Here is an 11,404-nt window from a genome sequence, read left to right on the forward strand (position 1 = left end):
AGAATACTTTGTTTCAAGTACTCGCTCTTTTAAATGTATAGTATGTACGTAATGTAAATAGGTTAGTTTAGTGATGTTCAGTAATATTTTTGATTTGAATAATACATTAGTCAATTAAGATTATTAGACCTACACAATAACAGTTTCAAGGAATTAAGATGCATATAAATAGGTGTGAGTAAAAAAAAGCCCCAGATTTCCTAATATTTGACCCTGAACCACAAAACCAAGTCATATATATATATATATATATATATATATATATATATATATATATGTATGTATGTGTGTGTGTGTGTGTGTGTGTGTGTGTGTGTGTATATATATATATATAATTTTTTTTTTAATTTAGGCGAAGCAGTGGCGCAGTAGTGCTGTCGCCTCACAGCAAAAAGGTCACTTGGTCGCTGGTTCGAGCCTCGGCTCAGTTGGTGTTTCTGTGTAGAGTTTGCATGTTCTCCCTGCGTTCGCGTGGGTTTCCTCTGGGTGCTCCGGTTTCTCCCACAGTCCAAAGACATGCGGTACAGGTGAATTGGGTAGGCTAAATTGTCCGTAGTGTGTGAATGTATGTGTGGATGTTTCCCAGAGATGGGTTGCAGCTGGAAGGGCATCTGCTGCGTACAAACTTGCTGGATAAGTTGGCGGTTCTTTCCGCTGTGGCGACCCCGGATTAATAAAGGGCCAACAAGAAAATGAATGAATGATTGAATGAGATTTATTTATTAACTGAAACTGCAAACATTTAAATATTGAGAAAATCACCTACTATGTAAAAATGTATATTTTAATTAGCATTTTCCATATTTTGGTCGTTTATAAAAGTGTTTATTTACAGTTGTGAATTACATTATGGGACCTTGATCTCTTCTCTGTCGCTTTTTAATGTTGAAAATGCAACGCTACAGTTTAAAGAAGTGACTTTTATTGTCATTTTAGTATATTGAAATATTCATTTTATGTGAATAAAATAATAGAGAAATAAGTCTGTAAAATAGTAGATGTGCTGGCCATTTATTAGAAAGTTTTTGTAATGTAATATACAACACCAACCTAAACAATATATCACTTTTGTATCAAGACAATATATCAACTTTTCAAGGTTCCAGTAGTTGGAAGAAAAATCAAGGTCCCATAATGCAACTCAAAGGCATTGATAAAAGAAGAAAAATAAAAACATTAATCACAAAAAAAATAAAAACATGAATCAAAAAATACGAAAAACTGCTAATTTATAAAGAAAAATTAAAGTGTAACATTTTTAAATCTTTTAGCAGTGCATATTACTAATCATAAACTGAATTTTGATATATTAAAATTAATTAATACAGTAATATAGTATTAATATAGTAAGAAATTTATGAAGTATTCTCATTAAACATAATTTGATTTTCATCTACTTAATACTGTAATGATTTGTGATGAGTTTTGGCATGAAATAAATAGAATAATACAGAATTCTGTAGTAGGGCGACATGGCGACTCAGTTGTTAGCACTGTCACCTCGCAGCAAGAAGGTTGCTGGTTCGAGTCCTGGCTAGGTCAGTTGGCATTTCTGTGTGGAGTTTGCATGTTCTCCCCATGTTTGCATGGGTTTTAGTCCGGTCGCTCCGGTTTCCCCCACAGTCCAAAGACATGCGGTACAGGTGAATTGAATAAAGTAAATTGGCCAAATGATATTTAACAGATCAAGGATATTTTTCACAATATTCCCTACAATATTTTTTTCTCTGGGAGACAGTCTTATTTGTTTAATTTCAGATTTTTTTTCGATTGTCTACAAAACAAACCATCGTTATACAATGACTCTAATTACCCATAATAACTATTACCTAGTTAAGCTAATTTAAGCCTTTAAATTGCACTTGATGAAATTGCACAAGCTGCGTACTAGTATCTTAAAACATACAGAGTAAAATATCATGGTCTGTCATCATGGCAAAAATAAGCTTTAGTCTCTATTTTAGAGGTTGCCACAGCGGAATGAACTGCTAACTATTCCAGCATAGGTTTTATGCAGTGGATTCCCTTCCAGACACAAACCAGTACTGGGAAATAAAAGAAATCAATTGTTAGAAATGAGTTATTAAAACTATTATGTTTAGAAATATGTTTAAAAAAATCTTTCCGTTAAACAGAAATTGGAGAACAAATATACAGGGGAGCTAATAATTCTGACTTCAATTGAACTTGTTGTACTATTAAATTAATCTGTCTCAAACAGATTCTTTCTCCTTCATAGACTCTTAAAAGCATAAGCAGTTACATGTACAGAATGACTGTGTGTGGGTTTTTTGTGCACAGGTCAGGAACAGATTGCTTATTTTTGTGAGCACACAGTCAGATTAACCACTAAAAGCAAAGCGGGGTGAGGAACGCATGAGAGAAGTGCATCTATTTCAGCTCAAACTGTTCCTGACTTTTGCTCTATCTTCCACTAAAGACTTCATGAGACAAAAAAGCAGCTTAGGTACCTCCGGCTCACTTTGTTTCACCTTTTTTATTTAATAGTTAACTCTAACATTCTGTTTTGAAAGATTAGGCGAAAACATGAGGCTATGCATGTTTATTGTTGTTTATTTTCTTACATTTTTTTTAGTTACTAATTCATCGTTTAAAAAATAAAAAGTCTGAGCAATGTGAGGCGAAATATAATAATAACATAATATAATATAATAGCCATATTTTATTTTATTTTATAAATGTACGCTTGTTTTGATGATTAGGTTAATGGTAACTCATGGTCACACCACACATCAGCGCTTGGGTGTTTGTGTGAACTTGTGAAGGATAAGGCTTCTGTTCATTTAACATTGCTTTACATGCTAAAAAGTCAATTGCATCTTAACAACTTATATAATTCCTATAGTTTCTAATCTGTCAATTTTGCATAAACTTTAAAGCCAAGTATTGTATATAATTCATGGAACTGGAATGTACAGTTCCTGAAAAATAAAGACTGTCAACAAAATACAGCACTTAACTGATTGCCAATAACTTACGGCCACAAAGCAAACATCCAAAGCCTATTTAACTAAGGCCTTTTTATCAAAGCCCATCAACCGAAGCAAACAATATTTTGTGTATTTTATTCTCTCTTTAAAGTACAAAGGGAGGGCAGACCAGATAAGCTGCAGCTACATTTTCTGAGTCAAGATCTCTTCATGAAATCTCAAGGTTATATTTAATCTAAGCAAAATGACTAATCTTGACTCAGTACTAGAAATGTAGCTTTCTGTCCAGGAATGTGAGGTGTGTTTTGTCCCGTTGCTTGTTCCTCATCTCCCTCATGACTTCAGTTGCAGTGCTGCTGGATGCAATGGAGCTGACGAAGTAAGTAATGTTGTTTTTATGGCCCTTCACAGACGCTGTAGCTCTTGACTTTGTGCCTTCTGCGTTGATAAGCGAGCACATGGACTAACACACCTGATCTTATGGCTTCACTGGAGTGTGCAGATTGTGTATTGATGTTGTTTATGGTAATGCACCGGATCTCATTGGATGTCTGGTACTGAACTTATCAGAGGGCAAAACTAACTCTTAGCCTGCTCTTCTGTTCACCGAGGAAGTTTACCTTCAATCCCAAGAAAGGAATAGACAATCCAGTCATGGTTACTGCAGATGAAACAGGTGGGTGGGATTCATTATTATTAGTTTTTTTCTGCTATTTTGGGATTGAAAACATTTTAAATATTTGTATATATTATTTATTACTGTGTTTTTTAAATACCACACTGTAAAAACATTCTGGCTAACTTCTCCCATGTGCAATATAAAACTTTTTTTCTCCAGTTTTACACAATACCTTTGTAATCAGTTAAATGTTCATTAAATTTACTTAATTGTAAAATAGAAATAGAATTATGCAAAAGTATTGAGTCACACTTTATTTTGATGATCTGTTTGTTGAATTTAAGTTACATTACATCTACATGCCACCTAATTCTCATGAGATTATAAGAAGACTGTTAGGTTGGGGTTGGGGTTAGTGTAAGTTGACATGTACTTGCAAAGTTTCTTATAGTCAGTTAAATGTCTGTTGAAGGAGCAGTATCAGCAGAATTAAGCAAATACTCAAGTGGACTATCAACATAAAGTGTTACCAAGTATTATAATGAGATATGCACAATGTCTGATTAGTTTTACAATGGTAAAATGTTTGCATAAACCCTTTGCATATGCTGGACTTTTGCCAGCTCACGTGCATAGTGGAAAACAAACGACAAACATTGAGGATATCAATCATGAAACTGTATTTATCAGAAAATGCTTACCAAAAGTTTATTAAAATGCCCTAAATGTTTAGTTTACAATACTTATAGTTTTCTTTTACCAGTATTATAGTTCTTTATAATTAATGTTTACAAGTTTCTTTAAGCATATGCTTTTAAATGATGATTCATGTTTTACTATGGAAATTATTCATAAAATCACTTTGCCTTTCCAGTCATAATTATTTTCTTATATATTGTAATAAAGAAGAAGTTGTCCAACACTATACCTTTATGAGAATAATTGTGTACCTCTATTTTAATTGTACCATAAAAGAACCAGAACAGTATCATAAGAGGTCTTTTCTGTACCATATAAGGTACAACTTTTACAAAGAAAACTGTTCCTTAAGGAACATTATTTGTACCACTCTCTGTTTTTCTGAGAGTGTAGTCATCTCAACCTATTAAATTGACTAAAAAAATAAGTTAAACTGTATAACTTTTCAAAAAAAAAAAAAAAAATAGTTGAAACCTGATTAACTTATTAAAATTAGTTGAAGAAAGATTTGTTGTCATGATTTTTTGCCACAACATTATTACACTGCATATACAGTAGCTGCATTCCAAAGTTTGTTTTGTACCAGGAATTTCTCAAATACATAATATATTTAGTACTTTTTAAAATTAAGTTATTATATTATTAGTTATATAGTTTGTTATTATATAAGTAAACTTTACAATCCCAATCGTTAATATTTTTTTTTTACATTTATTGGTCTTATTAATGTTTTTAGACGTCTGTATACGAGAGTAAGAATTAGGCCTACACCAAACAAAATGCTGCTAGCTAAAATGTGTTATCATAGTTATAGTTTATAGTGTAGCGTAAAGTGCAGAGTGTGTCATTTGACTGTAATCTGCGCTGACAGAGCGAGTGTGGAACCCCACGCCCCGTGTGTGTGTGCTGAGGAGGGAAGAAAGAGAAACCTTTGGCTTCCACCTGCGTGTGGAGAGAGATCGACAGGGTCACGTCATCCGCCTGCTGGACTCACCGGGCCCGGCGGCACGGAGCGGCCTCAAAGATGGAGACCGTCTGCTGGAGGTCAATGAGGCGTTTGTGGAAAACTTGGAGCACACAGAGGTGGGAGATCGTTAACTTACTTGGTCAGGGGTCTCCAACTATAGCTGAAAATTTTCAACACAACTTTCACAACTACACAAATGTGTCCAATAACCATTCATAAACATCCTGGTTCAGTCTTGAAGTGGTAATCTCTCCCTCTCTATCCTTTTCGGACTGTGGTCATCACCGACATTCTTGCTTATTATTATAATAGTATTGTGTCAGCGTCATGTAAAGACTCCGCCCTCTTCTGGTAATCAGCTCTAGTAATATGCATTTAAAATAACACACAAAAACAAACATATTATGGGACATTTTGAGCTGAAATTTTTAATAAACACATTGTACATTGTATAAAAATGGGCATAATATGTGACCTTTAAATGACATAAGTTTGAAGTTCAATAAACTTTAATTATGTATTGACAATACAGCACACTAAGTTTAAAGGGCAACATACAAATTTGTTTATAATTTAACAGTTTGGATTTTAAATCATTTAAGATGCATGATACATTACTTAGGAGATCAGACTTATTAAAATATTCAGTCATCATGGCCACTTTCATTTGTTAAAAGTATAGCTTATAAGAAATAATGTTGGTGACCTCTGCTCTATGTTTTTATGCACAACCTATGACCATATATTAGTGTGTTAACTTTTGAAAGAGACTGCTTTATTATATCTAGGTGGCCCGTTGGATACAGGTGAGCGGATCACAGATATGTTTTCTGGTGCTGGATGAAAAGGCCTATGAGCAGGTAGTGTCTGAGGGACGTGATCTCCGAGAGATGGCTAAAGCCGCCCGTGGAGAAGGATGGAGGCCACCTCATCTTTGCCACATCAGGAAAGATGCACATGGCATGGGATTCAACATACTGCCGGTGGAAGGTGAGAACCACTTGAGGCCTGTTTACGCTTGCTTTCAAGATGTGTTTTTAAATCTATCTTATCTCAAGTGTTATTATTTTAGGGAGACACTTAACTGATGTTTTGATTGATTAGTATCTTTTGTACATCTTCAAACTTTTTGTTGATCACTTTCTGATGAGCGAGGGTCTATGAGAAGGTGCATGAATGTGCATTGTGTTAGATGTGTAAATGTAAAATTGTGAAATATGCTTGGAGACTTATTAACACAGTCATCATTTTCTGATGCTTCACATGTTCCAATCCTGTATGAAATTCCATCTTCTCCTGAACACAAAAGAAGATATTTTGAAGAATGTTGAAAACTGGTAGCCATTGACATCCACATTTGTTCCTATACCATGGAATTCAATTGCTGGTTTCCAGCATTTCAGCAGTCTTCTTGTGTGTAAATGTGTTTAACAGAAGAAAGAAAACATTTGGAATTTTTACATATGTATTTTTGAAAAATGCAGACTTCACAATAAGTGGGAAAAGGTGGACAGGCTGAAAATCTTCCAGGCCTGTTATATATAAATGATAAATATATATCATATTTAACATTGTCAACCTTAAAATCATAATCAAAGCTTTAGTCATTTGAATGTCTGTTGGGGGACCATCAAAATAAAGTGCTAGTCTTCCTATACACTAATGACTCCTAGCTGACATGTAGTTGAGTTACTTGTGGTCCAAAGTCTTAAATATAAAGGTTCTCAATTGGTGTTGATGGCTCCATGGAAAACCTTTTTCAACCATGGAAACTTTTCATTCCTTAAAAGATTATTTTTCGTGAAAAAAAAAAAAATCTTTAAACTGTTCAAATGTTACACCATCTCTTTAATGAAATACTCTTTCTTTTGGATCAAAACTTATTTTTTTCTATAGCACTGAAAAACCCTTTGGGGACCTTTATATTTAAGAGTGCAGAATGCCTAAAGGGAACCATCAAAATAAAGTGTTACTGCATCCTTGAAATTTCAATTACACCTTTTAAAAGAAATAAAGACTAGGTATTTTTTTATGTGTTTGTGGCATGAAGGTGAGAAAAGGAAATTTGCAGTGAGCCCAGTTAAAGGAGGTGCTGCCGAGAGGGCAGGAGTGAGGAAAGGAGACCACTTAATCTGGATTGATGGTGCCATGGCCTCTGAACTCACTCATTCTGCCATCAGCAAAATGGTAAGAACTTGCTTCAGATAAACTGCAAAACATTTTTACTCAATTGTGGTTGTCCAGAAATATGTCTGCAAATATGATGAAAATATTTTAAATATTACAGAACGGCATATTGGTGCTTGTGTGTTTTTTTACGGCTTATAACTGTATATTTAATTTAGATAGATTAATATAAAATTTATATAATCTACTATTTATATAAAATCTACTATTTATCTTGTTTGTACAGTTGAAGTCAGAATTATTTGCCCCCATTTGAATTTTATTTTCTTTTTTAAATATTTCCCAAATGATGTTTCACAGAGCAAGGAAACTTTCACAGTGTGTCTGATCATATTTTTTCTTCTGGAGAAAGTTTTAATTGTTTTATTTTGGCTAAAATAAAAGCAGCTTTTCATTTTTTAAAAACCATTTTAAGGTCAATATTATTAGCTCCTTTAAGCTTTATTTTTTTCAATAGTCTACAGAACAAACCATCTTTATAATAACTTGCCTAATAACCCTATCCTGCCTAGTTAACCTAATTAAGCCTTTAAATGTCACTTTAAGCTGTATAGAAGTGTCCTGAAAAATATCTAGTAAAATATTATGTACTGTCATCATGGCAAAGATAAAATAAATCAGTTATTAGAAATGAGTATTTAAACTATTATGTTTAGAAATGTGTTGAAGAAATCTTCTCTCCTTTAAACAGAAATCGGGGAAAAAATAAACAGCAGGGCTAATAATTCTGACTTCAACTGTATGTAATATGTACAATGTAATATGGACAATAATGTAATAGCCATGATTATAATACAGACATTAAAGCAGAAAGTATTGTGATGATTTAGATTCCATTGCACATGCCCTGTCCTTTAAACATGTTCAACACTTACTTACACATACACAGTAAAGGTAAAGTTTTAGGTAACATTTTATTTTCATTGCCTCCTTTAAACATTAAGTTGACTACAAGTATTTTTGCAACTTCACATCAGCCAGCAGTCGTTATAGTATTAGTAGACTCTCTGGTCAGTATCTGTTAAAACTGCTAACACTTTTGAGCTTCTCTTCTCTGTGATATAGGCGTAATATTGTCATTCACATGTTAAATGGTGTACATTTCACCCAACATAACAATGTTTGCAGGTGAAAAAGTGCAGCAGTCACATGACAGTGCTGGTGATTGACAGTGACACTGAGAAGAGTTATGCCCGCCGCAAAATGCCAATTCTCCCAGCCATGGCTGATGCAGAAAACATGCCGTATCGGCCTCAGAGACTGCATCTGGTGATGGGGCCTGATGGATACGGCTTTCTGCTCAGACAGGAGAAGGGTGGAGCTGGACGCACCGGTAGGCGGATACATATTCATCCAGACATGCATATCAATGTATAGTCCACATATTTATGGTTGGTTTATACAGTTCACATGGTGAGAGAGGTGGATAAGGGCAGCCCTGCTGAACTGGGAGGAGTCAAAGAAGGTGAGATGCTTCTTGAAGTGAATGGAGAGTCCACAGACCCACTGAGCCATAAAGATGTTGTCAGCAATATCCGACAAAGTGGACAGCAGGTCACCCTAACTACGATGACACCTCAGGGTTATGACTTCTACACTAAGGTGAATACTGACTGAGCAAATAAACACGATTGGGGGGTTTCGTCGGGAGACAGGAAAGGCATGAGGAGCAGGATGAGGATGGTTACTGGCTGTTGGCACAGAATTAAATTTTTATTTTAAATGATGATTCGTTGTAAATGCTTATTATATTTTAAGTCATATTATATCTAAATTATAATTCTAGGTATATTAATATATTAATAATTATTTCTATGTAATAATATATAAATATATTATAATTATAATTCTAAAAATAAAAGTTATGAAAATAAAGAGTTATGAAACTAAGCCTACCATTTCAGCTTTGCCCCTTTCATCCTAAATTCATTATCATTAAAATAATATATATCACCCCCCAATTTTTTATATCAAAAATTTTAGATTTTCATTTTTAATTAAAAAAATACTACAAAATAGTTTGCTAATTATTTTTTTTAATTTAAAGTTCTTACAATTTTATCTTGGCACCACTGATAATAATAATTACAGAAATACTAAACTACACAAATCTTTGTTTTTTATTACATGTTCCTTAATAAAAAAAATCACACATCATCAGATTTGTTAACCAAAAAAGATAATCTCATCAGAACTGTATAATTATTATTTTAAGATAGCAACTTAAGCGTAGGTTCCTCTGTTCTTATGCCTGTTTTTCATCTGTTAAACCTCAAAACTTTTTCTCAGTTGGGTCTCTCTCCCTTGCTGTTCTGTGTGGATGTCCCATCTGCCCTCCCTGAGGTAAAAAAGGAAATCCCTGTGACGCCAAAGCCTGCAGTGCCTCCTGTTGAGCCTCAGGAGGAGGTGCAGATCAACCCTAATGTTAGACGCTGTATACTGGAGAGGAGCTCGGCTGGTTTTGGCTTCCATTTGGGCTGCGTCCAACAGAAACCTGGCACCTTCATCAGCCAGGTACAGTACAATGAAGCCCATTCACTGGCAAATCAGCCCTTACACGATACTAACTTTAGATGTTGAGACAGAAGAGAAATGGAGATTTTTTTTGGACTCACTCATCCGTGGTAATTCTTCACAAAAACCTGGAAAATCAGGCCACTTGTAGGCCTCATAGTAGACTGTGTAATATTCAGTCTGTCATTGAAATCATTGAAATACATAAACATCAAGTTACAGTTCAAAAATGAATAATACAACTCAAAAACATATTCTTGCACACTATGGGTAAATGTATAATTTCAAGTAAATATGAGCAACAAACATCCCTTTTGCTTTTACTATAGTAACATGCATTACATGTTTAGGTAGCGGCAGGCAGTCCAGGACAGAGTTCAGGTCTCTTTCAAGGTGATGTGGTGGTGGAGGTGAACGGACAAAATGTGGAGAAAGAGTCTTTGGAGGATGTGATCATGCATGTGAAGAGAGGAGGAGAAACCCTTTCTTTACTGGTCGTTGATCAAAAAGGTTATGATTGGCTGAAGCAGAACGGGAAGCCAGTCACGCTGAACAAATTAGAAACAATCTCTGAGGTACAGTATGCAGTATCTATTCATTAACGAGCACATTTGTACTGCACAAACCAAACATTTTTTTTTTAAATTCGCTATCAAACAATCTATTTGATTTATATATATATATTACTTTATTCATGTTACAGTTGATCATGTACTATTTGTTACAGGTGGAGGAAAGTGTTTCAAGTTCTGCTGAAACAGCAAGAGTGAAGACCGGTGACTCTGATGGCCAGACTTTGTCCATTTAGTTTCATTTAGGATGAGCATTTAAACAGACCTGATATTGTCCATTAGATCGATGCATTGAGGATGAGGAATAAACAGAGATCCACTGGTTGGCTAATTTCTCTGACCAATAGCCATACTACACTTTGCACTTTGCCGTTTTTAACGCTTGGAAACACTCACAATATTGAGAGCATATGTGTGTCTGAATAGTTAAATCAGTATGACTGTGGCATAAAGACATTTATTTATGTGTCTCTGAGAAGTATTATTTCTTTGATATTACTGTTGTATTCACTATGTTTTTGCCAGGTTATGACCTTTATGAGTTATGAAACTATTTAAGCATTGTATCATTTCATCTTGAATAAAGTATGATTAAAATGAGTTCTATTTTTTTTTTCTCTTTCTCATTTATGAATTATATTACAGTTATTTATTTATTTACTTACACAAAAATACACTCACCGGCCACTTTATTAGGTGCACTATACTTGTACCGGGTTGAACCCTCTTTGATTCAGAACTGCCTTAATCCTTCATGGCATAGATTCAACAAGGTACTGGAAATATTCCACTTTTGGTCCAAGGTTGATACAAAGTAGGATGGATCCATCCTTTCATGTTGTTGATGCCAAATCCTGACCCTATCTGAATATCACAGCAGAAATCGAGACTCATC

General features: G+C 34.4%; 1 protein-coding gene across 4 annotated transcripts; it reads left to right on the top strand.

The window, feature by feature from the left end:
* Positions 1-1,972: 1,972 nt before the first annotated feature.
* nherf4b (NHERF family PDZ scaffold protein 4b) lies at positions 1,973-11,109 on the top strand. Of its 4 annotated transcripts, none has more exons than XM_087252549.1 (10): positions 1,973-3,330; positions 3,563-3,627; positions 5,141-5,352; positions 6,025-6,226; positions 7,287-7,423; positions 8,552-8,756; positions 8,829-9,025; positions 9,713-9,937; positions 10,288-10,512; positions 10,665-11,109. In XM_087252549.1, exons 1-10 carry the CDS (start codon positions 3,287-3,289, stop codon positions 10,743-10,745), a joined length of 1,593 nt encoding a protein of 530 aa, XP_087108675.1. In that variant the 5' UTR covers positions 1,973-3,286; the 3' UTR covers positions 10,746-11,109. The 4 variants fall into 4 exon arrangements, with proteins under 4 accessions (XP_087108675.1, XP_087108677.1, NP_001124259.1 ...); XM_087252551.1 differs by having other exon boundaries at positions 3,213-3,330; positions 3,567-3,627; NM_001130787.1 differs by having other exon boundaries at positions 3,249-3,330; positions 6,043-6,226; positions 10,665-10,812.
* The last annotated feature ends 295 nt before the right edge of the window (positions 11,110-11,404 follow it).

The sequence above is a fragment of the Danio rerio genome, chromosome 5, assembly GCF_052040795.2.
Source record: "Danio rerio strain M-AB ecotype USA chromosome 5, GRCz13ab, whole genome shotgun sequence".
Taxonomy (NCBI): Eukaryota; Metazoa; Chordata; class Actinopteri; order Cypriniformes; family Danionidae; genus Danio; species Danio rerio.

Excerpts from the sequence above, each read along its gene's own strand:
- nherf4b (XM_087252549.1), top strand. The coding sequence starts at position 3,287 with ATGACTTCAGTTGCAGTGCTGCTGGATGCAATGGAGCTGACGAA. Across the intron at positions 3,331-3,562 it reads GATGCAATGGAGCTGACGAA|GAAGTTTACCTTCAATCCCA; the intron begins GTAAGTAATGTT and ends CTGTTCACCGAG. Across the intron at positions 3,628-5,140 it reads GGTTACTGCAGATGAAACAG|AGCGAGTGTGGAACCCCACG; the intron begins GTGGGTGGGATT and ends CTGCGCTGACAG.